Raw genomic sequence first — 26,560 nt, 5'->3', positions numbered from 1 at the left:
TATTGTCTACTGATGTCATTAACAGACATTGGCAGAGAACAGTCTGTTTTCACTTACAAGCTGCAGTCAACACAAAATCTGTTGCTTTTAACACTAAAGCAAATTCAAGAGAGATATTGACAAGCTGGAATGTGTCCAGAGGAGGGCGACTAAAATGATCAAGGGTCTGGAGAACAAGTCCTATGAGGAGCGGCTTAGGGAACTGGGCATGTTTAGCCTGAAGAAGAGAAGGCTGAGAGGAGATATGATAGCCATGTATAAATATGTGAGAGGAAGCCACAGGGAGAAGGGAGCAAGCTTGTTTTCTGCTTCCTTGGAGACTAGGACGCGGAACAATGGCTTCAAACTACAAGAGAGGAGATTCCATCTGAACATGAGGAAGAACTTCCTGACTGTGAGAGCCGTTCAGCAGTGGAACTCTCTGCCCCGGAGTGTGGTGGAGGCTCCTTCTTTGGAAGCTTTTAAGCAGAGGCTGGATGGCCATTTGTCAGGGGTGATTTGAATGCAATATTCCTGCTTCTTGGCAGGGGGTTGGACTGGATGGCCCATGAGGTCTCTTCCAACTCTTTGATTCTATGATTCTATGATTCTATGATCTGAGTGTTGATCATCGACTGCCAGCAAAGACAATTATGGAAAGAGTTTCATTTCGCCATAAATAATAAGAAAAGCTAATGTGGAATGTAGGAGGAATGTAAAATCTTTGCTTATTTCATTGTGACATATGTGCGTAGATTTTAAAAAGAGATTTATAGTTTTCCATCTTATGATGTTTTACAGTTCATGCCTCCACCACAAAGACATTATTTTCTGCAAAACATTTTGTGCTTTCTTTTTGCCAAAGGCTCAAATTGGGAAAAACTGCTAGTAAACTCTTGTTTCAATTGTCATCATTGAATCTGGGAAAAAAACTGCGGAATGAACATCTATCCATAAATTGCTGCTGTTGTGAACCCAATGTCTAAATCTAAGATCCTTCTTGGCCTCTCTATCCAGGATGCCTTAACATCAAGATGTCACAGACTGAATCTAAATGATGTTATAAGATATGCAGAATACGCTAATAATAGCAATAATAATAATAATAATAATAATAATAATAATAATAATAAACTTTATTCTTGTACCCTGGCTCATCTCCCCGAGGGGACCTGGGGCAATTTACAGATGGCACAAAGTGCCTAAAACAAAGCATAAAATGAACCACGAGATAAATGTGCAATAAAATAAAAACATATGGCATAAAAAACAACAATTAAAAACAGCACACAATAGCCCATGATGACAAGCTACTGAAGAACATGGCCAGATTGTAAACAAAAAGACAAGGGAGTGGATAGTGCAAAATTGTAGCCATGCTCTTCTATAGGTGCTTCCTTCTATATTAGTGGTTCTCAAACTGTGGGTCCCCAGATGTTTGGCCTTCAACTCCCAGAAACCCTAACAGCTGGTAAACTGGCTGGGATTTTTGGAAGTTCTAAGCAAAACACCTGGGGACCCACAGGTTGAGAACCATTGTTCTATATCATTCAAATAATGTGTCCATCAAGGAACTATATCACCAGGCCTGCCTACAATACTGCTTCACTTGTATATTGCAGGAATACTATAGGATAAAGTCAAAGGGAAACACAGTATACCACCCTTACATCTGCTAATATCCCTTCTGAATCACTCTTTTCATGCAAATTGTACATTGTCCAGTATGGCCCCTGTATCTGCTGGGGATAGGTTCCAAGATCCTTCTTTTCCATGCCCATGTAATGTTTCATTATGCTGTTTAGATAGAGAGAGTCGTACTGACCTGTTTTCAATCTGAGAATGAACATTTTGCCACCTCTCAGTCAACTGATCTGCTTTCTCTTTGTGCCAGTCCAAGTCAAGATCACGTTCCTTGTGAGTTTTAAACATCTGATCACTAATTGCTTTGGCCTTCTGGAGCTCATCTTCTAGAGCATGGAACACTTCTCTTTTTTCATCAACCTCTGATCTCCATTGCTAAGAATTAAAATGTATGGCATCTCAGACATAATATTGTGTTTCTTCAATTTAACGTGTGCCCAGCCCAAAACCCTCCAGCAACGTATGGTAGCAAGGCCTACCACCTCCAGTTTGTGTCTTTCTTTCATTTTCCCAGAATGGGACCCAAGGCATCTCTTAATTAAATAAACCTTAGCAACATTAAAAAAAACCAATTTACATTCTCCACATTAAACAGGAAAAACCATTTAAACGACATACAAACGTTTTTAAAATAAATGAAGTACAGGTCCCAATAAGAAGGTTTTCTGCTTATATAATAAAAGTCTGCTTAAACAAAAGGGTTTTGCTTGCCAGTGAAAGGAAAGCAGAGATGGGGGCCAGCCTAGCTTCTCATGGAAGGGATTCTAGTGGGTGGGAGCATGTCCTCACCAACTGAGCCTGTGGTGGTTGCAGGTTTGGAAGAAAGCCTTGCCCTGACATTCTTCAAACACTTGACAAATTCATATGGGGAGATAACCAGCATTTTAAAATATGCCCTGAAAGCTATTTTAACAAAGGAGTTATGTGCTCCCTATTACTGGCCCGAATGAGTATTCTGGCCATACTGTTTTGGAACCATGAAGCTTTCAAACAGTTTCCAAAGGCAGCCCCACATAGAGTGTGTTACAATAGTCCAAACTGGATGTAATCAAGGCACTTACACCATTGTCAGATACAACACTTCAAAGAATGGGCACAGTTGGTGCACTAGTAGTTTTGGCTGTGCAGATGCACTCCTGGCCACTGTTGAAACTTGGGAATCTAGGTTCAGGGTGAAGCCCAGGAAAACACTCAAGATGTGGGCCTGAAATTTCAAGGGGAGTGTAACCCCATTCGGTAGAGGCAGAATCCTTATTCCCCTATCTGCCTTTCAGGATCACCTGCCTTGTTTGGATTAAGTTTCAATTTCTTTTCACCAATCCAATCCATTAGGGATAAAAGACATTGGTTCAATATCAAGACAGCTTTCTTGGAATCAGATGGGGCAGAGAGACCCAAGTTGGGTGTTATGTACATACCGGGGGCATTGAATCCCAATGCTCCAGATTACCTTTCCAAGTAGTTTCATGTAAATGTTAAACACCATGGGCAACAAAAAGAGAACCCTAAGGACCCCCATAATAGGAGTCCCCCAGAAGCACTTTCTAAGTTCATCCCTTCAAGAAGAACCAGAACAAACGAGGAAGAGTGCCCCAAATCCCATCCCAGAAAGGCAGCCCAGAAGGATACCATAGTCAATGCTATTGAAAAGTGCTGAGAATTTCTGCAGAGCCGACAGTATCACTCTCTCCACAGTTAATAGCTGAGCTGATGATAGCAGATAAGACCTGCAGTTCAACAGGACTATACCATTATATGAATCTACACTGGCTATATATTACTAAATATTACCAAAGAGCCACACTGACGCAATGGGTTAAACCCTTGTGCTGGCTGAACTGCTGACCCGAAGGTCAGCAGCTCGAATCTGTGAGATGGGGTGAGCTCCTGTCTGTCCGCTCCAGCTTCCCATGTGGAGACATGAGAGGAGCCTCCCACAGGATGGTAAAACGTTTTGCCAAGAGTGTCTCCTTTCCTGGCATCACAATTTGGCTGGGATTCTGTGATCCTTGAATATAAAAGAGAAGGGAAGTGACCTAAACCTTTTTTTTACCTAGTAGGACAGCAGATAAAAGAGAACCTTAAGGAATTTAATTAGCAGAGATAGATTTCCTTCCATATGATCAGTGTAATATGTAACTTAGACCTCAGTAAACTCTTATTGTGTAATTATGAAAAAAAAACCCACAGTGGATTGAAGTGGAACTATTTATACAGTTACTTGGCAAACTTAACTATTATTATTTTCCCTGACCACACTAATACTCTTTTCCTCCCTTCTCCACAAAAAGGCAAATCAAACATAGTGGCCTGAGTCTGCTAATGTGGTTGAACTTTTTTCTTCTCTCCTGTTTTGCAAACTTCTGTTCCACTTGGACACTCTATCATGACTTCTGGAGCAGATCTGGGGGTTGCAAAGAGGCTGCACAAAGGAGGGGATGGAAGCAGCTACTTTATTAGAACCTCATCCTTGACCTTATGTGGTGGAGGCTCCTTCTTTGGAGGCTTTTAAGCAGAGGCTGGATGGCCATCTGCCGGGGGTGCTTTAAATGTGATTTTCCTGCTTCTTGGCAGAGGGTTGGACTGGATGGCTCACGAAGTCTCTTCCAACTCTATGATTCTATATTGCTAACAAATACAGATTCGTTTACCCCTTTTGGGACACCATCATCCTACCTTTAAAGTAGCCCTCAGACTCTCTATATTACTCTTGTCAGCCGTTAATGGATCCTCTTCACATAGTTTAGTCTCATACAATTTCACTAAGGCTTCAGCTCCTTGGGTGTTTTTGAGAACCAAATTTACAGTTTTTAACCTGAAACAAAGGAACATATTCTAAACACCTTTCCAAACACATTCAGTTCCAAACACATGCATTTCAGCATTTGATGACTATTTAAATAGGATCACTCTTGTATTTATATATTTTTTAAAAAAATGTAACTTATTTTTCTATTCAATGTTTTTAAAACACCTTTAACACTGGCATCTGTAATCTTATTTAACACAAGATATATTTCAAATAATGTATTATCTCTTCGTTCTCCTTCTTGTACACTAATTAACTTCCCACACTGTATGAAATCTCACCACAAAATAATGGCAATGAGTTGTTGTGAGCTTTCTAGGTTGTACAGCCATGTTCCAGAAGCATTATCTCCTGACATTTCGCCTGCATCTATGGCAGGCATCCTCAGAGGTTGTGAGAGGTTGTGACCTCACAACCTCTGAGGATGCTTGCCATATATGGAGGCGAAACATCAGGAGAGAATGCTTCTGGAACATGGCTGTACAACCTAGAAAGCTCACAACAACTCAGTGATTCTGGCCATGAAAGCCTTTGACATTACATCAATGGCAATGAAGTATTATAAGCTTGGAGGGGCTTGATGGTGTACTTACTTTTCTATGTAAATGGAAGACATGGAGTAAACTTGATTCATATTTTGAATCACTAGGTTTAGCTCCGACCTCAGAGTAGGGACGGAGGGTGAACCAGTGGCTTGATTAAAAAAATCATCGCATTTGTCTGTGATGGTTTCCAAATCCTCTTTGAGTCGCTCTAGCTCCTTCTTTAGCTTCTGCAAAACAAAATATGAGAGGTTACATCTGCAGCAGAGAGTTCTCAAACTGTCCCAATAAGCTTCCTATAACACGAGGTAAAAAATACAGGAAAAAAATCTGTTCCTGGTTTGAAAGTGCTATTTCCTGTTTAATTGTGTGGTCATTCGAAAGTAGTTGTTATAATCCAGAAACTTCATTTTGTGGCTGCGACAAACTAGGTCGAATTGGTTGAGATTCTATGAGATATTCACTGAAAAACTATAGAAAAATGTACTGCAGGATGTCTCGCAAAAACAAAGTTTTTGTAGTTTAATAAACCTTTTCCATGTTTTTATGACAGAACCAATTAGGAAATAGAATTTTTAACCCAGGAACAAAAATTGTGTTGCAAATATAACTGAAGTCAAATATTGAACTGAAGCCCCTCATTTACATGAACAATCACCATAGGAGATACAAGGTTTTTCTGAGAGTCTCTGGAAGGATTGAATGAACTTGAACAGGGAAAAACGTAAATATGTTCAGATCTTATAAATAGTATTTAGATGACACCCTGCCAATATTTATTTATTTGGTTTACTTTTACCCTGCCCTTCTCACCCCGAAGGGGACTCAGGGCGGCTTACACATCCAAGGCACAATTCGATGCCCGTAACATACATCAACAATAACACAGTAAAGCAGAATAACACAAATTAGCAAACAGCAACAATACATTACATCTAGCCCGTTAAAACCAATAAAACCAATAAAATTTCATACAAACCGATACAAACCACTTCTTCCTTATTGCCGGTCAATGTTCGCTATCTCATGGTTCAGAGTTTCCTTTCACATTTATCAGTCCACATATATCAGTCCTGTCGGTCCTATTTGCCTGGTTGTCCTACCTAGTTTGCAGATTGCCCGAAGGCCTGGTCCCACAACCACGTCTTTACCTTCCTCCTAAAGGACAGGAGTGATGTTGATGCCCTGATATCCACTGGGAGCGAGTTATGTTGATGTAAGAACTGGAGGTCCACAGAGTACCACCTTCATGTTTTGTGCAATTGTTTGACTGGTTCTCCGTCCCCTTGGTCTCCCTTTCAATTGTGTGCTCAGAAAGCATTTAACATTTAATTTAATACTGTTTCCCCACAATATTTAAAATTAAATCCTGTAAATGTCTCTAAGGTCATGTGGCTGACATGACTTATTGATCTACTCACACTTGCATATTTCCAAACTGCTAGGTTGGCAGAAGCTGGGGCTAACACCGGGACTGTGGCGCAGCTGGCTGAATGTCAGCTGCATTAAGATCACTCTGACCAAAAGGTCATGAGTTTGAAGCCAGCCCGGGTTGGAGTGGGTTTCCAACCAATTGTGTAGCCTGTTGTCAACTTTTGCAACCCGAAAGACAGTTGCATCTGTCAAGTAGGAAAATTAGGTACCACCTTGTGTGGGGAGGCTAAATTAACTAATTTATGAGGCCATAAAAAAAACTCCAGCAAAGCACTCCAGCAAAAAAACATGCGGGGAATGCGGAAGTACTTCATCAGTGTCGCAGATGGATGATGAAAGCGACAGCTCCCCTGGCGGCCAGAAAAAGTTAAATAGCCTGTGTGTATGTCTGTATATGTTGTATGTCAAAATTGGCATTGAATGTTTGCCATATATGTGTACACTGTAATCCGCCCTGAGTCCCCTGCGGGGTGAGAAGGGCGTAATATAAATGATGTAAATAAATAAATAAATAATAAATAACAGTGGGAGTTCACTCCACTCCCCGGATTCGAACCGCCAAGCTTTTGGTCAGAAAGTTCAGCAGCTCAGTGGTTTAACCTGCTGTGCCACCAGGGGGCCCTAGGGTATGTGTGTATATAAATTTAAGAAGGATGCAGCTTGAGATTGATGAACAAAACCGTTGAATCTCCTTTCTTGGCATACTGTATACATTTTATATGCAGTTTCACTCTATGGATCTGAAGAACTATCCGTACAGGTAAAAAGATTCACCTCTTGTTCAGATACTCGAAACACACTTTCATGTAGATCGTCTCTCTCTAGTGGGGTTCGAATCTGCCTGATCAAACGATCTTCGCAATTCTCCAAGCGTAGTCTGATGTTTCGAACTTCAGAGATATATAAGTTGTAAACAGATTCCTCATGCTCCTCTGTTGAAGGAATGACATGTAAGCAGTAAATACAAATATATGTTTATGTTTTTCTAATATCCTACAACATGTTTACATTTTCTTTTGGAACCCTCTGTCACTCTTTTTGCAAATTAGAGATAATATGTAATCAACTTTAGAAAGAAACACTGTTGTATTATAAAGGTGCAGAGAAACAGGAGGTAGAAGAACCTTATATTTTCTCTTGTAAACTTCTGCATCACATCTCTCAAAAATAAATGTGGATATCTTCCCAAGTGCAAAAATGCTTCTCATGTATCAACTTTATATGAAAAGCCTCTCTCAATTATCTTCATTTTTGCCTTTACAATTAACATAAGTGCATCCCTTATCATTCCCACCACAAAAAGTAGTATGTACATCATTTTAGACACAGGTGTTTTCATCCCATTCCTTGCTCAATATTTAGCTGAATAGATAGTGGTCCTTCCCAAGCTGGTTTCATAATAAGATCATAATAAAGCTATGGCAGTTGAGTCCCTTATCACTTATTCCAGACACACGGTCAACATATCTCTGCTCCACATGGTGACTTATAGGTTCGGTTTAATCATCTTTAATCTGGTATTGCCTTCCTTTTTCTGTCAATATCACCACAAATGCATAATATAATGCATCTATTCAGGGTTACAGAATAATTTATGTATTTGGAACTTGACAATATTATGCATTTTGAGAATGGATACAGAATATAATGGATAGAGAAAAAAAACTTCAAAGACATTTTTCTTTAAGCTTTTTGGCAATCTGTTTTTCAAAAGAACGTGAGATCCCTTTCTGACACTTTTATAGACCAAAAAAATGAAATCGAGGTGAACAAACATGAATGATTTGATTATAATCCTGGTAAACTAGTTTTGTAGAAGAAAAATATTTCTGTGGTTTTAGAACAAGCCTAATAAAAATGTTTGTATTAAGCAACCTGCCAAAATAATAGCTACGCCTGGCCAGCAAGAATGGAGCCCCCACTTGCACAGTGGGTTAAACCCTTGTGCTGACAGGACTGCTGATCGAAAGGTCGGCGGTTCGAATCTGGGGTCAGCTCCAGCTCCCCATGCGGGGACAAGAGAGAAGCCTCCCAGAAGGATGGTAAAACATCAAAAAACACCCAGGCATCCCCTGAGCAATGTCCTTACAGATGGCCAATTTTCTCACACCAGAAGCGACTTGCAATTTCTCAAATCACTCCTGACACGGAAAAAAACAAAACTAGCAAGAATGAGTTTCCAGGTTCCATTTTAATTCTGCAACTCAGATGAGAAACTGTGTAAGAGTAACGTGTCATTGACAGCGAGTATGAAGAGGGACAAATAATCTTTGTACTTCTAACATCAACATATCTGAAATAGTCCTGCCTTCTGTCACCAACAAAAATAAATATAAGAGGAATGGGGAATGCTTTTTTCTGTGTTCCACCCATGATATTCTCAGAATCACCTAAGTCACTGGACAACTCATTCATCCTACCTACACAGGAAAGAGAGGATGTGAAGGCTATTATAGCTGATGGGTCCTTGCACATTCCTCGTGTGAGGAATGGAAACTAGAAAGAGCTAAAAGAAAGCTGTGCATTCTCTGCTATTTTTCAAGCTGTAACATATTCCCCACTTCACTGACCCTGACTGCCCATTCTTATAGCCACCTTACCATCTATAGGTATTCAAGAGGCAAGCAAAAGGCATATATCCCAGCTGATGGGCCCAAATTGATTCCACTCTAAGTTCTTGGAAGGTATACCAAAGTTAGAAAAACATTATTAAAAAATATAGTTCTTTCCACATAAATCCCAAATAATGTCCTTGTCATAGTAGACCTGCAGCAGTTTTTGCACGGCAGGACTAAACCTGGATGGCTAAAAGTTAGCTTTATTATTATTATTATTACATTTCATTTTGGTGCTTCTGGAGGGCCAAAGCACTCTACTATGAGTATCACTCTGGAAAAGCCAAAGTGGTATTCCATCACTTTGGGGTGCTTTTTAAAGTGAAAAGAAGGGGTTTCTGGGTGTTCATGGAAACAACTTGTAAGGGACTAATTTGAGGCCTAGGAGTTTTTCTTTGGCAAAGAATGGTTTAGAGTGTTGGAGGGCATCTGGGGCTCCCAAAATTCACACAGAGCCCACATCCCACACAATATTATTTCTCGGATGACAGGTGTCCTGTCCTCATTAATTCAAAAGGAAACAAATCACATCATTATTTTTAACATCTTACTTCCAAGCCCTCTTTTAACTGTTCATTGTAAAATGTAAATGTTTATCGCCATTGGTTCCAAGCCTTAAGCCTGCAAAAGATCAGTGCTGAAGGAATCCCTGTATCTCCTGGTCTTTCCACTTTGCATGATGAATAACTAAGAAAAATACCTGGAATCAAACTATTATTTATTTATTTATTACATTTGTATTCCACCCTTCTCACCCTGAAGGTGACTCAGAGCAGTTTACAAGTTATATGAATATACTATTATATTATATTATTAGCATAGCACAATGTTAGTATGATATATTACTGTGTTGTACTATACCACTATACTGCAATATTATTAGTAATATTACATTAGTCTTACTAATATTACAAGGAGCCCCCAGTGGAGCAGTAGGTTAAATCCTTGTGCCGGCAGGACTGAAGACCGACAGGTCGCAGGTTTGAATCTGGGGAGAGCATAGATGAGCTCCTTCTGTCAGCTCCCGCTCCCCATGTGGGAACATGAGAGAAGCCTCCCACAAGAATGGTAAAACATCAAAACATCTGGGCATCCCCTGGGCAACATCCTTGCGGACAGCCAATTTTCTCACACCAGAAGCGACTTGCAGTCCTGAAAAGGATGTATCTTTCTAAATTTGCTATTTTTACCTCTCTCTGCAGACTTCAGAAGCTCCTGGTAGTACTGCTTGCAAACATTCACTTCCCTTTCCAGCTGTGCAATGTCAGCTACTGAAAAGACTTTAGACTCCTGACTGTCTTCCAGGAAATCATCAAAGCGGGACTGTAAGTTGCTCAAAACTTGCTGATGTTCACCTGGCAATAGCGTCTTTATCTAGGATGTATGAAAATCAAAAGGGAACAATTAAAATCTTTCTGGCAGAGTAAACAGGATAATAGGGTAGTATTTTAATGTTTGAAAAAAGGGAGCACACATATAGCTATCACAGCCCTTGCATCTTTGGGGGCAATGCATCAGAAGAGGCCTCTGGAGAAACTGTGCTCCAGAAAGCAAAGAACTTCATTGCGCTGACTTATTGAGGTGCCATTTATAGAAGAAGCATATAAATGCACTTTTTAAATACATTAATCTCTAAACAGTCATGCAACTGTTTCAGGGAACGCTCATTAAACCTGATATACACATTTTATACATATCAATATATCATCTACATTTTAAATATCTTGTTCAGGAAATACCAGGACAATACTGGCATACCTTCAGCAACTGTGCCAGAATAGCTAATTACACTATGCAACATGATTTTTGTTCCTGGGTTACAAATGTCATTTCCTAATTGGTTCTATCACAAAAGCATGGGAAAAGTTTATTAAACTGCAAAAACTTTATTTTTGCGGGACAGCCTGCAGCCCATTTTGCTATAGTCTTTAAATGAGTATCTCACTGAGACTCAATCAATTCAACATAGTTTGTAGCCCAAAAATGACATTTCTGGAGTGCAACTACTTTCAAAGTATAGACTGCACAATGAAGCGTGAAGTGCCATGTGATGTGGCTGTAAAGAATTCAGGGCTTAGGAGGCAAATATGCAGAGCCCAATCTTCAAAAATCACAAAAGGTGATGATAATAATAAGAAATAACTGCATTTCTTAATAATCAAGAACTGAGTCTGAGCTACTCTAACACCCATCTTTTCTAAGGTTTCAAGAGAGGGAAAAATCTATCACTACATCTCTCTGACACACATGCAGAGAGAGAGCTCAAAGCACACAGCACATACTCTCTATACTAAAGTCTAGGAAGGCAGAAATCAGATTCAAAAAGCTTGCAAGTTGCAGTAGAAAAGTATTCATTTTAAACATACAATCAGAATAAGAGCAGAAACAAGGAGGAGAGAAGAAAATAGATACATTCACAACTGTCATACAGGAGACATGGGGGAAAGGAATTCCCTCAGCCTACAGGAAACTAACTGCTCCTTGTTGAGAACTTGAGACTTGGGCAGTATGGGGTTGAATTCCAACACAAGCCAGATGTAACAAATGTTGTTACATAGAGTTATGTATCTACCAGCAATATTCTACCTATCCTGTTATACAGATAAACTGCAGGTGCAACCACCATATTTAGTCATAGTAAGAAATCATGTATGTGTGGCTATTATCGTCTTTAACCCACACATAGATTTTTTTCTGCATCATAGACTATCCAGCCCTGTAGATTTTAAATAAATTGTGTATTTGGTATGAAAACCTACCGAAGCAACATTACTCGCTCGAACTGTTTCAATTTCATTTGTCAAGTAGTGCCAGGAGACCACACTTTTCATGTTTATATGGGATTCATGCCACAGTGCTAGGACATTCTGGTATTGCTGTTCAATTCTGAAATGCACAAAACCATGCAGGAAATCATAAGGCTAGAAAAATGTTATGCATTTCCTGCAGAAATACAATTCAAAGAAATATTTTTAAAAGAGAAAAAAAAAGAGAGCATACTTTTTGCATGTTTTTACCATGTAGATACATACCTGTTTGCAGTATCTATTGCTTCTTTGTTAGGTGGCGGAACAGTGAAACAGACAGAGGGAACCATGGCCTCGTTGCCACTCGGACTAATCACTTTCCATTTTGCACGATGGGAGTTGCTTGCCAGCACACATTCGTCATCTTTGTAAATCGTTATCTATTTTTTGTTAACAAAAGATGAGAAAACCTGAATGAGCTAAATGTTACAAAGAATTCTAAAAATATTGTTTCTGAAAAAATGTCAGTAGAGCAAAACTGACCAAACAAACAAAAATGTAACCCTCTGATAGGAAGACAAGGACTAGCTGTTTACATTATGAGAGAGATTTCCAGGAATATGTCATTGATCCAGTTTCAACTATCTTCTCACAACCACAATCAATTTGAAGAAACATAAGAGTCTCACCTCAATTTGTCTGTAGTCACAAATAGCTTTAATTGGGATGGATGTTTTGAGTGGATTATCTGGATTTCTTGGCTTCAGCTGAACTATTGTCTTTGCTCTTCCAACTAGTCCTGCGACGACATTCTTGTAATGCAGGAGCTGTTCTTTCTCTTCCTAAATATCAAATTTAAAAGAAAGGGGGGGGGGGGAGTCATTAATTGCAGCTATGGCCCAAAGCCTATAAGCAGCCATTTTTTATTTCCATTATTTTGATTCAGTTGTGAAAATGGGTAGAAGTTGTCTAGTTCCAAATACCAACTGCAAAAGTTAATGATGCAAGATTAAGACAAAACTAAGGACTCCTGCAAAAAATAACCTTTAATGTTTCAGATGAAAAAATAGTCTAATTATTATTATTATTATTATTAAGTTTATTTATATCTTTCTTTTTCCTCTCTATAAGGAGACTCAAATATGCAAATATTAAAACAGTATTCAACATCATTAGTATTAAAACTGAGATTCAAGCATCTTTATTAATTTTTTCTGAAGACAGAATTATGACAATCATCAGACACTGTTACCCCTCTAGCAAAAAGGTACAATCATATCAATGAAGAATTTTTAGAAGATGAAATCAGATAATATATTATATCCTACCATGGACTCTTGGATTAGATCTTCCAGTTTATGAAGACTGCTGGACCTATCACAGCTGTATTTTCGATGTACAGCATCTCTTAAATTCCTCAAGTAATCTGTGGCCTCTTTAGCATCATTGAAAAACTAGAATGAAACACACATTTTTGTGTAAAAAGACATCTTTGTGCAGAAAGACCCTCTTTTTTTTCTCTAGTTACTCAAAAGTGAGTAGAATGTTTTCAAATCCAAGCAGACAAATTCATACTGTAGGGTATTTTTATGACAGAAGCCTTAAACAGACAGAAAGATTGGGGAAGGCTGACTGAAAGATTCCATAAATTCCTAAGAAAGTGGATACAATTTTCTTCAAAACCTGGAAATATTACTGGTAAAAGCTAATATATTAGTGTTCATTGTGACTGTAAGAGTCTATTAAGCATCTTAGTACTGTTGTTTCTCATAACTCAAATGACAATAAATTTATTTGTGTTTTTTTTAATTTCATTTTGTTCCATATTTTGAATTATTTGGACCTTTTTCTCTCCAAAGTGTTGTCATAAATCACATTACTGTTCTATCACCCAAAACAATGTTTGGAATAACTATCAAATTTTTCTCAGTATGCTAGAAACTGAGATATTAAATACTTTATGTTAAACATGCAAAAAAGTAACTATATTAGCTTCCATAATTTTCACTGTGTGATACTTACCTCAAAATATGCTATGTTTTCTCTTAGATGCTGTTCAACACATTGGCAAAGTTGTAAAATCCAACTCCATTGTGTTTGCATTGCAGCTCGGTAGGCCTTAAGGATATAGGTAAAGAGAAAGGGACACATTTGACTGTTTGGAAGAGGTTTGAATGAAAGAGAAAAGAAATACAGCCACTCCCCCATTATTTCTCAATCTGTCGGCCTGAATGCCTTTATAACAGTAGAAAAAGACATAACATCCCCCAAAACTGAAACCAACTGTATTTTTCTACAAAATTTAATAAAACCTTCTAAATTTCAATTTATTAGATTCCAGGTCATTCAAAACATAATATTCCCTATATATCTGTTTTCCTTCTTTTTATTTTGGCCAAAAGAAGCCTCTGCTTTAATTACTACCAATTCAAAACTTGTTAGAAATGGCAACCTTCTACAAGCCTTCTATGCTAGTTATTTGTTGTCTATATAATTGCTTACTGTATTGTATGTGTGTTGGTGTGCAGTTCTCCTTAACTCTTCATTGTGGGAGGGGCTGCAGACCATGTGATCAGATCTAGGAACTGTTCAGACTAAGACACCATTTTAGGAGAACAGTACAGCTCAGAAGGGTAGAAACAAAGAAGAGAAGAGACTCTATCAGACTCTCAGAACAGAGAGATGTTTTGGACTTTGTGGACTTTAACATTCTAAGAAAGATGCCCTGTGTTATCTGCACAGAGAAACTACTTCAAATCTGATCTGTAACTGAATTGATATGCAAAGTACCTGTATGCTGAATAAATGAAGTCTGTGAGTAAACCAGCTATGTTACTTCTAAAGAAGTCTACTTATTTTTGGTCTCTTGAGATCATTATTTAAACCAATATATTTTATGGGAGAGTAGATGTTTTTGGGAAACTGAAATAACACTTCTGAAACTCTGCTATAATATATACACAATACATATATATATATATATATATAGAGAGAGAGAGAGAGAGAGAGAGCAGTGGCATATCTTTGTCCCTAGATATATATATCTCTTTGTCAGAGATATATATAGGTAAGGTATATCAGTTTAACAGCTGAGAAACCTAATTGCTTTGCATGAATACTAGTGGATATTTCCACTAAGGCAGTGGTTCTCAACCTGTGGGTCCCCAGATGTTTTGGCCTCCAACTCCCAGAAATTCTAATAGCTGGTAAATTGGCTGGGATTTCTGGAAATTGTAGGCCAAAACACCTAGGGACCCACAGGTTGAGAACCACTGTACTAAGGAGATGGTTAACTCAACAGAGTTTTTTTTTAAACTCTTCTCAGGAGATTCCTGGTTTTCCCAAATGGTTATGCAACCAGTGGGTTTTCCAAAAGATTATGATCTCTAACAAGGTCATGCTTTTCCAAAGGTTATGGAGATTCACATTTTCCAAAAAAAAAAAAAAAATCCCATTCAAGCCAACAGGTACCTAGCCCTTTGTTAAATGATGAATGCCAATTATATTTGCAAAATATAATTCAAAATGTTCTGGAGTTAATCTGAAAGAGACAGAGATTGTATATCTGAATGTTTACAGAAGGCTTAAAAGGAGTGGCCTGCTGCTACATGTCCCAAAAGTATAAAAAACTCTGTTTATATAAAATCTGTATTGTTTCAGAACAGAACTTGCGTGACTATCTGTTCTGCACATGTCACACAACTGTGGAGCCAAAAGCCCTGTTTGGAAGTCATGTTCTACCTGAGGTAGCCAACACAAATTTTAAATCAAAACAGATTACAAATAATATACAACTTGATGATAGTCCAAAAATAAATCTTATGTCCAAAAAAATTCAGAGGTTTATGAGTTAGAGCATGTGCCTAAACTTCACACCCTTAAAAGGAAGTACTTTTTGCAAGTGAGAACTCCCAAGAAATCCCCTAATGCAAAGGACAGAACTACTGCTTTGCCATGGGGTACCAATTTTAGTGTTATTTAAATATTTATAGGGGCTTTCTTCCTTGGAGGTAGAAGGGAGTGTAACAGAACCTCCAGAAAGAAGAGAAAACACTCTGAACATTGCAATGTTTTCTTGCAGATATTACTTGCTTTGTGCTATTAACAGTAGAGTATTCTGTCACAACTTAAATCCTAACAAAATAGGGATATCATAGACTAGTGGTTCTCAACCTGGTGTTTTGGCCTACAGAAATCTCAGATGTTTTGGCCTTCAACTCCCAGAAATCCTAACAGCTGGTAAACTAGCTGGGATTTCTGTAGGCCAAAACACCTGGGGACCCACAAGTTGAGAACCACTGGCATAGACTCTCATGGACTCTGTCAGATGCATAACATTTGGGCATTTCATATGTCTACAAGTACACTGTGACAAGGGATGGGGGGTAGAATGAAAAGTGCAACCAAAAGGACATGGCATTCAATATGTTGTAGTACACACATTACATTTCAGAGTACAACTTAAATGTATATACTATAAGTCAAAGGTTCTTATTTCATTGAGCATTTTCTGAGAATGAAGCAAAGGGCTAGGAAATTACTCCTTGGGTAAATCTATTTACTGACTCAATGCCCCATAAAGAAAGTTCCGGAAGACTGTCTAATCTGTGTGGCTGTCTTTTCCTTGGCCAGGCTTAACAACCTACCTCAATAGTTAACCTTGCAGGGTGGTTTTCAAACAGCAATTGTTCTGCGATTTCCTGAACTGATTTAATCACTTCTTCTTTCTGATCAAGTTCTCTCATCAGTTCCTTCCAAATGAAAAGACAATTCATTTTAGAAACACGAAGTAAATAAGAAATGCCTTATTTAATGTGTCCTTTTGAATAGGTTAATGCTTACTGCATGGTATTCCTTTTTCCTTGCTATATTTGTGTTTCTTTCGCTCCAGTCATAAGCAACCTCCTCTTCCTCTTTTTCGTTCAACCATATGAGTTCCCTTGTAGCTCGTGATACAAAATTGTGAAGGGTATCAAGGTGTCTTTCCTGATTTCTTGATGTATTCTTGAAAGACGTAAAAAGAAATACAATATTTATTGCAGCCAAGCCTTGAAGCTGCAAGGCCATTCAATATAAATCAAGGTTATCAATTGCAACATTCACACTTGCCTCAAGCAGACAAGAGTTATTGATCCCACCCTAGGCATTCCAGATATATAACCCTCACTTGCCTAGTTTCCAACAGACCTCACAACCTCTGCAGAATGCCTGCCATAGATGTGGGCGAAACGTCAGGAGAAAATGCTTCTGGAACACGATCATACAGCCCAGAAAACACCAAGCAATCCAATTTTTATTCTAATTTTTGTTATTACTATACATCTCAAAACCAGATGGCCAAGCAAGGAGCTTACCAAAAGTTTTGCATATTGGCTCTCCAGTTTGTGTAATTTTTCTGCATAGCTAAGTTTAAGGGGAGCAGTCATTTGCATCTGTAGATAAGAAATGAAATGAAAGAAAGAAAATCACTATTTAAAAATCAAACATGCAAGTTAATAAAAGAGTCATAGATGTCATTGTATTCATGTAATGAATATAACAAAGGCAGAGCGCTCTAGTCCAAGAACGGTTATGAAATCAGTTATTATCTGATGAGTAATTCATTATACAATATTCCTGTATAGACATAGCCACAAGGTACTTTGATTTTTACATGCTATACCTCGCTGATTTTTGCTTCTTTAAGGCTTGACTCAAATTCTTCAATTGCTTTGTGGACATTCTTGTGATTTTCTACATGGCTTTCAACACTTGGCAAATCCGAGCCCCACTCAGTCCGATCCAGCTGCACCTGAGAGAGAGAAACTGAAAATTAAAGCTGAATCCTCAAAGCTGCCAAGAAAAAAGACGAAACAGAAAACTATAGAAGTAAAAGATTTTACCTGCATTTCATCCACCCATCTTAAAAGGTCCTGGACAAATTTCATGTTGACTTCCTCCTCTGTTAAATTTTGATCGACAAATGCTGATTTCATCAGGGGCTTTCGGATCTGCATCAGTTTGAGTGTTTGCAATCCACCACTGTCAACTCCAGTAATGTAACTCTGAATTAACCGTGGTGGGAAACCTGGTGTGTATGCTGGGGTGATGGCGGGAGTCAGTCTCGAAGAAAGACCTGATGATAAACCTGATGTTAGACTGGATGAAGTCAAGGAGGGTGATAAACCCTGGCTGAGTCCAGAGTTTAAACCTGGGCTTAAGTTTGGTGCAAATCCTGAGTTTAAGCTTTGTGTTATTCCTGATATCATCATCCTGGTCTGTTCTGTTGTCAGTGTTCTCCCCTTGCTGTAGATTGAGGAGCACTCTGCTCTTAAGGCCATGAGGTCATCTCGTAGTTTTGCAACTCTGTTAAAAAAAAAAAAAACAGAAAAAAATGTTGGTTTACAGAAAGGAAAGTAACTGGGTATTGCTTAAAATCTCAGCTTAGTATTAATTCAAAAGCTAATCACTTTTTTTTTAGTCAGGAGTGACTTGAGAAACTGCAAGTTGCTTCTGGTGTGAGAGAATTGGCAGTCTGCAAGGACACTGCCCAGGGGATGCCCGGATGTTTTACCATCCTATTGGAGGCTTCTCTCATGTCCCCGCATGAGAAGTTGAAGCTGACAGAGGGAGCTCACCCTGCTCCCGGGATTCAAATTTGACTTACTATTTCCAATAATAGCACCAGTTTCCCCCTATTCACTATAGTATTTGAAATATAGAACATATATCATATACCAGACCCAGAAGATGCTGCTGGGAGATGCCTGCTCGGACCTCTGGCAATTGGCTTGTGGAGTCCCACAAGGCTCGATTTTATCCCACATGCTACTTAATGTCTACATGAAACTGCTGGGGGAAGTCATCCGGAGTTTTGGAGTTTGGTGCCATCTGTACGCAGATGACACACAACTCTATTATTCATTTCCATTGAAAGCCAAAGAAGCTGTCCGGGTCCTGAAGCAGTGCCTGACAGCTGTGATGGCTGGATGAGGACTCACAAACTAAAACTCAATCCAGAGAAGGTCCACGCCTTGGTTACAGCTCAAATGGATTACTGTAATGCACTCTACGTGAGACTGCCTATGAAGATGGCTTAGATGTTACAACTAGTGCAAAAAGCAGCAGCCAGATTACTTACAGGAGCTGATTACAGGGAGCATACCACCACCAACCCCCTGTTAAAACAGCTCCATTGGCTACCTGTGCGTTTCTGGAGACCAATTCAAAGTGCAGGTTATAACCTATAAAGCCCTATACTGTTCGAGTCCGATCTATTTATGTGGCTGTATCTCCCCCTATGAACCTTCCCAGGCCCTGAGGTCCCCCCACAGAGGCCCTGTTCATGGTCCCACCTCCGTCAAAAGCACAGTTGGTAGGGACAAGGGAAAGGACCTTTTCGGTGGTGATCCCATGGCTCTGCAATGCCCTCCACTTAGCACACACACATGCTGAAGTCTAGGAAATTGAATAAATAAAACCACTCAGACAATACCAGATAAATACACATCCTCTGAAGTTCAGGTCAAAAATATACCACACATCAGAGATGCTTGCAAGATTCAATCAACTTGGTACAATAATCCAGGTAGACCACTATGTAAAAGTCTAGCTGTCATCTGCTGAGACAGATAGTTGCATGTTGCTAAATTGGTTGACTACATAGGGCCTAATCACACTTGAGCATTTATCTACCTTTTTCCACTTTATATCTACTTTTATATATAATCTTTGGATAGAACAGGAAAGGGTTACCACTCCTGTGGAGGTTTTTTTGCTGCCTGTGCCCCTGTTCAGAAGATATCACTTATCGTGATAATTGGATTCAGGAAAAATTGCCTTGTTGTGGAAACAAGGACTGGTGATAAAGCTGCAGTGGAGACACCATGATAAGTCTGACAGAAATGAATTTGCCTTCCAAATGGTAGATGTCTCTCACTTCCTGTTGTCTCGCTCTCATTATTAACAATGAAGTGTAAGTCAGATTTTTGCAACTTGGGGGCTGCCTGTATTGGAAGGAGGGGAGAAGTAATATTGTTGTTTATTCGTTCAGTTGTTTCCAACCTTCGTGACCTCATGGACCACTCCATGCCAGAGCTCTCTGCTGGCCGTCGCCACCCCCAGCTCTTCAAGGTCAAGCCAATTATTTCAAGGATAGCATCCTTACAAATCCCATATTCTTTTATATTTAAAATATTATAATTGTTAGGTAATCCTAGAAGCAGACTTTATATTTTTGCCATAGTGATTAACAAGATATCAATTCTGTGAATATACTGCGTAAGTAACAGCATAAAATATGTACCTCTGGACTAGTTGGTCTGCCTGATAATATTTTCCATCAATAAGAAGTTGGGCATCTATGACTTGTTGGCGAAGTAAATTCTCACATTCAAGTAGATAGCCCGCGATTTCAGCTTCATTCTGGAACTGCAGACCTGATTCTAATCGTTTTCCATCCTGTGATAGAAATCAAATTCGGTCATTTATTTCACTGGAAAATAAATTATCTATATGCATCGGTGTTACATTATCTGTACTGTAAGATAAACCAAATTGTTAAAGGTAAGACTGTTGTTTTAAAGATTAAATCTTTATATCAATTTTTTAAATATATTAAACTTGTGTGTGTATATGTATGTGTATGTATATATGTAAAAGCTGTATATATAAAATATACAAAATTGATTTGATATGAAGCTCTAGTTCACACAAAATGATGGTATGAAATAGAGAAAGAAGTAGATGGTGATGGTTGCATATTTAAACAAATAAACAATTTGCAAATTTATTGTGATATCTATACACTACTATACACATGCAAACACATACAAAAAGCTACGCACATAACGATAATACTATTTCTCTGTACATATAAAACCAAAATAATTAACAGTTATTCATACAAAAACTCTACAGATAGTTACTGAGCAATAGATCAACTATATTCATTGGGCTAAGTAAGCCGCACCGAATCCTTCAGGAGATGTTAGTGGGGTACAAATAAAGATAATAATAATAATAATAATAATAATAATAATAATAATAATAATAATAAGTGAGTCTGGGGTACAGCTTCAATAAGTATATCAAGCAGTTTCTGGATACTAGAAGGCTATATTGAGTCAAGGAAGAGATTGATAAAATAGGCTTGTGCTCAAATCACTTTTTTTCACCATCTTCTTTTATCTAGAAGAAAGCTAGATTTCAAGCCAGTCATTTGAATTTCCAGAAGCTTTCCCATTGACATTAAGTCTAATCATGTCAGACTCTGGGGGGTGGTGCTCATCTCTATTTCTATGCCGAAGAGTCGTCATTGTCCGTAGACACCTCCAAGGTCATGTGGCCAGCATGACTGCATGGAGCACTGTTACCTTCCTGCCGAAGTGGTACCTATTGAGCTACTATTGTATGTTGTATGTGCACCATGGAGTGCCTTGTAAGCCACCCTGAGTCCCTTCGGGGAGATGGTGGCGGGATATAAAGATGATGATGATGATTATTATTATTATTATTACTCCCATTTGCATGTCTTCAATCTGCTAGTTTGGCAGAAGCTGGGGTTAACAATGGGAGCTCAGCCTTTCAGTGGATTCGAACCGCCAACCTTCCAAACAGCAAGTTCTGTAGCTTAGCGGTTTAACCTGCTGCACCACCACAGCCCCTGACTGTGCTAAGTATGTTGGAGCAAATAAAACAAACAATCCTGTGGCACCATAAGGATTAGCCACTGCAAGACATTCTAACACGGCATAACATGAGACATGTTATAAGTCATAATACATATGTTCTGGGGAACGTGCAATGCGTCTTCATCATGCTTTTCTAAGCATATAATTCTTCATGAAAGTGTATTTCATAATAAAACTGATTTAGCATTTTGGGTGCCAAATGAAGTCCTAAAATGATGAGGACTAAACAAATCCACAGAAGAGTTAAGCACAAGACATTCTCCCATTTTGTCTTACAAAAGCCTGCCCAGAAGTCGAGGTTGTGCCAGTGACTTTCTAAAACATGTACAGACCTGCTTATTTATCAAGCATTTTTAGATAAATTAATCAGTTTGTTTGCCTTCTGTGATGTGCTGTTTTGCTAGAATTGCGGGTAGTACTATGCTTACTGCAGATGGATCTTTGCAATAATACTTGCCCTATTATGAGGAAATAATTATTGGTTTTACAGTGATAAAATAACAAATAGGCTAAATTTATCTTTCAGATGCAATTTGTTTAAGCAGTGAAAGGAGATTTGCTGGTGGTTTTCTAGAGCTATTAACAACCGGCTATCTTTTAATTCACAAGATACCCATATTTTAAGAATAGCAGCTTGTAGTCTAAGGACCATGGACCAAAACCAAGCTAGTGTTCCTTCTCAGTATATTAACTGCCTTAAGTATCAGATACTAGAGAACAGACAGGCATTTATGCACATTTTCAGAAATTGCAAGTCAAACCCTACAGGAAAACGCTTGAATAATCTGTTGCAAAATATTTACACATAGACAACACAAGTGTTCAAACTGGAGTGCATTTCCAAAAGAAAACAAAGAAAATGTCCAATCTTCCACGCCTAGAGATTACAAGGAACTCCTGAATATGTGTGTACAACGACAACAACAACAATAACCACAACAACAACACTTTATTATGGCCCATGACCAGCACAAAAGGATATGTGTGTAAAATGTTACTTTGAAACTTTTAAAATCATATTTTAAAACTTTTTGTACACCAAGATAGCAATTGTGATTTTGTTGAGAATTCTCTCCATCCCCAAAACTCATAGGACGGAGCATCTGAAAAGCAGTGGAATTGCCATTGCACCATATCTAAAAAATAATAGCAATTGCTGGCCATGTCCATCTCACTCTGGGAGCTCTTCTAGCGCCTCATTTTAAATTCGATTGTGTTATTGACAAAGCAGTAGTTGAAAAGTTTAACACAATGGTTTTAAGCTCATCTGTATAGTCCAGAGAGAGGTAAAAGTGGGTGATCTATTTTTGGGGTCATCTGCAGCCCCAAAGTTGCATTTTATCCACTCCATCACCACCACCACCATCACCATTTGAAGACCACCTTATCTCCCCAAAGGGATTCAGGGTGGTTTCCAATATGTATAGCAAACATTCAATGCCAAAAGAGAAAAACATTCAAACAAACTACATCAGGACAAACCATAACAAACAATATAAAAGCAACCTAACTTAATAACAGACAAAGTAACCGACAGTACTTTGAGATGAGTCACTTCAGGTTCAAATCTTCTCACTTTATGTCATGCATATTATTGAAATAAGCTCCTCAAATGGAGGGCGATAAGGAGAAACATGTCAAGAGGAAGGCACATCAAGCCAACTCTGACCAAGACCACCTTCCACCTGGAAATAGATGTTCTCACTGTGGAAGAACATGTGGATAAAGAATAGGTCCTTATAGTCTCCTATGGACCCACTGCCAAGACCCTATACTTGGAAGACAATCATACTAGGACACAAGTGATCGCCGATAATGACACAAGCTACATCTACTTCTGGGGTATCCTGATATACTTGCTTTTGCAAACATAAGCATATTTCACACTGTTTCTGAAAGACATGACATTTCCAATTGTATAGTCATGTCCATTTATAGTTGTGGAAAGATCTGAACCCAAATGTTTTCAGTTGCAATGCCATCCCATTCCTGACCATCCTTTCTAGCTTTCAGCACAGAAAATGAGGAAAGGAGAAAGCTATTCAAAGTCACTTACTGATTGCACTGCATTTCGAGCAAGCATTAGTTTGTCTTCGCAGCTCAGGCTATCCCTCTGAATTCTGTTCGCAATCTGCTGCAGCATTTCTAACCTAAAAGATGATGAAGCCACGACATATCAAGGTCATGTATTCGGGAGGGGGCACGAAAACCACATTATTATCTTTACCTTTTTACCAAATAAATAGTAAACTGCAACTTAATTCCAACACTTACCTGGCTCCATCCATGGGACCATTGCCAAAACTTATACAAGAGTTTACAAGAGTTGGACCACAGTTAACTGACAAGAAGTTTTCATTGGAATCAAGGCTTGTTCGTGTGCTGGTGCTGTTACTGAACACAGAGTCGCTGCTTTGGTAGCCATAACTGTTGGTAGTCATTTTCACATCCAAAAAAACTGCCCTGCTAGCCCATTTAAAATGTCAAAAACGCAAAATGCCTACAAAAACACACAGCTTCCAAGGACTTGAGAGCTTTAAGGAAAGCTCAAACCTTGCATCCTTAAATAGGTCTCAGCATGCATATCAAAGCCCTGAAAATAATGTTCTTCAGAAGATTTCGCCTTCAGCTATATATGCCAATGTGGGTTTGGCTGTCTAGCTTGAATTGCCTCTACAAGTATGGACTAATCACAATAGTTAGGGCGTTAACTAGGAATGAGAGATGCCAAATACTTTAAGTAAGTCTCATTCAATCTCAGTAAGCAAAATGCTTTGAATAATGGGGAGGGGACCCTTCTTCTATAGTAAACAACCTCTGTATGTAGTTTTTATATGGCAGTACTTTGAATGCATATATATTCCTGAAAGACTATTTAATCCTACTTTTTCTGAGAATTTAAATAAGGCATGGGCAAACTTCAGCCCTCCAGGTGTTTTGGATTTCAACACCATATCTGATGTTAGGTAGGCTGTTAGGAATTGTAGGAGCTGAAGTCCAAAACACCCAGGGAACTGAAGTTTGCCCATTCCATTTAGGTCCCTCACCCAGGTCCACAGATATTTCGTTTCAACAGCACTGCACTGTCTGCAGCTTTCATATGATTCATTGTAATCCAATATGATTCACTGTAATCCTATAGCTACATTTACATCCCATTTAAATTATACACAGACCCTTGGAAAGAATAAAAATTAAGCATGAGCTTATATGAGCTGTTCTAGGAGCCTTTTTGGCTGGTGGGTGGGATACATATGCTCGAAATAAATACATGCTTGGTTGATTTTAAGCAGGTTCATCAACACCACCTATCCATTTGGCAATTGTATATTCTGTTTATCTGCCAAAACTAATACTGAAGGTGACAAACAATAATAAAATGCAGAATCACAGAATAGTAAAGAAAAACAATTAATAAAAGGGGGGAAAGAACAGATAGGCAACACCTGACAAGTTCAAACCTTTTTCAGCAACATACCAGAGTAAATTCCAAAATCTTGCCTAAATTAAGGCAGATTTGCCTGCCAGCAAAAAGACAACAAGAAAGAGAGTTGGTCCTATCCCATCTTGTGGAAAAGATCCAGACTATGTAGGCTCTATTAAGGAGGTCCTCTCTCATATCCCCACCAAATCTGCCCTCAGTGGACAGAGAAGCATCCTTTCCAAGGATCTTGAAATCACAAAATGATATAGAAAAACGGAGTCTTCTAAACAGCCTGGCCTTAACTTCTATAGGGCTTTATATGTCATATTCAGCACTATGAGTGACCTTCAAATGGTTCAAAACACTGTGAAGCCGGAGATATGTGTGCTCTCTAACTAGCTCTAGGGAACAGTCAGATCAGAGCACTGTGCGCTTTTCAAAAACAGCTTTCCATAGAAAATGCTACAAACTGGGGCATGTTTATCTTGCCATGTTGATGCTTATATGTGACAGGGTAGCTGTCTGCAATAGGGATTGATTTTTTCTTCTCCTTTTCCCTGAGGCTATACCAATGCATTCTTGGCAAACAAAAATGACCAAACACCACCTCCAGATTTGCCTTTGCTTTATATTTGACCAATTCATGGTTGTTTTGTTTCCTTTGAGAGAGAATTTGAGATCAGATTGGGAGTTAGCTAAACTGTCATATTTTGGTGTGTTTGGACATTAGTTTGGTTGATTTGGGAAAGGTTTCTAAGAGGTTAGATTTCTATTTCTGTCTATACATCCAAAACCTAAGCCACATGTCTCCTCCTAGCAATCTCTTTGCTGTTGAGATGAGATCAGTCAGTACTTTTTACTTAACAATTGCCTGGTGTTTAGCTCAAAAGAAAACATTACTATTAGTACTACTGCTTTTGTTGTTGTTACTGATTTCATGATCCTCTGGGACTCTTTTCTTTTGCCCATAAAAGAAGCTGCATGCCTGCTCCCTTCCTAAATTCCACTCTTAGCCCTATTACTCAGTCTCTTTAGGTTCTATAAAACTCCACCCAAATTACACCATTGCCACTGTGAACACAATGAGCTATCCTTATAAAAGCTGAGCTGGCTCACTGTGTAGTTATTGCATGATTGGCAAAAAAAAGATCATACATCCTGTTGCAAAGCATTGGATATTAACACTGTAAACTCTCAATAACTAGGCAGGTATGGACTATACTAAACAAGGAACCCATAAATTTGGTTCTTTCTGCACTTAATTTCAGATACAATCAAGGAGACAGTGCAAAATGTGTACTTTAGAATAGACTAAGAGTACGGAGTAAAAAGTGATTTATTTCTCAATAAAACTGTTTCTCTAATTCACCAGTGAACATTCATCCAAATTCAAAGGTAGCAAGTATGATTCTTCCCCCAACCAGAATGCTACGGGTTGAGGAATTTTAAGAGGTTTAGGTAAACGTTTCGCCTTGACATTAAGTCTAGTCATGTCTGACTCTGGGCGGTAGTGCTCATCTCCATTCCTAAGCCAAAGAGGCAGCATTGCTCATAGATGCCTCCAAGGTCATGTGGCCAGCATGACTGCATGGAGTGCCATTAATTTCTGGTTGGAGTGATACCTATTGATCTACTAACATCTGCATGTTTTTGAATTGCTAGGTTTGGCAGGATCTGGGGCTAACCGTGGGAGCT

At 38.7% G+C, this 26,560-nt stretch overlaps 1 protein-coding gene across 40 annotated transcripts in view; it reads right to left on the bottom strand.

Moving 5' to 3' along the window:
• The window catches only part of DST (dystonin), a 411,253-nt gene that overhangs the window by 181,396 nt on the left and 203,297 nt on the right, over window positions 1-26,560 (bottom strand). For 39 of the 40 annotated variants that reach the window (XM_060752763.2, XM_060752758.2, XM_060752766.2 and 36 more), the window contains 17 exons: window positions 23,498-23,591; window positions 20,055-20,209; window positions 17,653-18,115; window positions 17,433-17,561; window positions 17,125-17,202; window positions 16,613-16,774; window positions 16,417-16,521; window positions 13,793-13,888; window positions 13,099-13,224; window positions 12,460-12,612; window positions 12,056-12,210; window positions 11,783-11,909; window positions 10,214-10,397; window positions 7,183-7,340; window positions 5,026-5,204; window positions 4,300-4,438; window positions 1,805-1,998 (listed from right to left, as the gene is read on the bottom strand). In XM_060752763.2, the coding sequence (XP_060608746.2) occupies window positions 1,805-1,998; window positions 4,300-4,438; window positions 5,026-5,204; window positions 7,183-7,340; window positions 10,214-10,397; window positions 11,783-11,909; window positions 12,056-12,210; window positions 12,460-12,612; window positions 13,099-13,224; window positions 13,793-13,888; window positions 16,417-16,521; window positions 16,613-16,774; window positions 17,125-17,202; window positions 17,433-17,561; window positions 17,653-18,115; window positions 20,055-20,209; window positions 23,498-23,591 (2,697 nt within the window). Of the gene's footprint in view, window positions 1-1,804; window positions 1,999-4,299; window positions 4,439-5,025; window positions 5,205-7,182; window positions 7,341-10,213; window positions 10,398-11,782; window positions 11,910-12,055; window positions 12,211-12,459; window positions 12,613-13,098; window positions 13,225-13,792; window positions 13,889-16,416; window positions 16,522-16,612; window positions 16,775-17,124; window positions 17,203-17,432; window positions 17,562-17,652; window positions 18,116-20,054; window positions 20,210-23,497; window positions 23,592-23,715; window positions 24,047-26,560 lie in introns of those variants that run through there. The other variant, XM_060752785.2, reaches the window with a different exon arrangement.

This window comes from Anolis sagrei, chromosome 1 (assembly GCF_037176765.1).
Source record: "Anolis sagrei isolate rAnoSag1 chromosome 1, rAnoSag1.mat, whole genome shotgun sequence".
In the NCBI taxonomy this organism is placed as follows: Eukaryota; Metazoa; Chordata; class Lepidosauria; order Squamata; family Dactyloidae; genus Anolis; species Anolis sagrei.
This window is presented reverse-complemented; position numbering and strand designations above follow the sequence as displayed.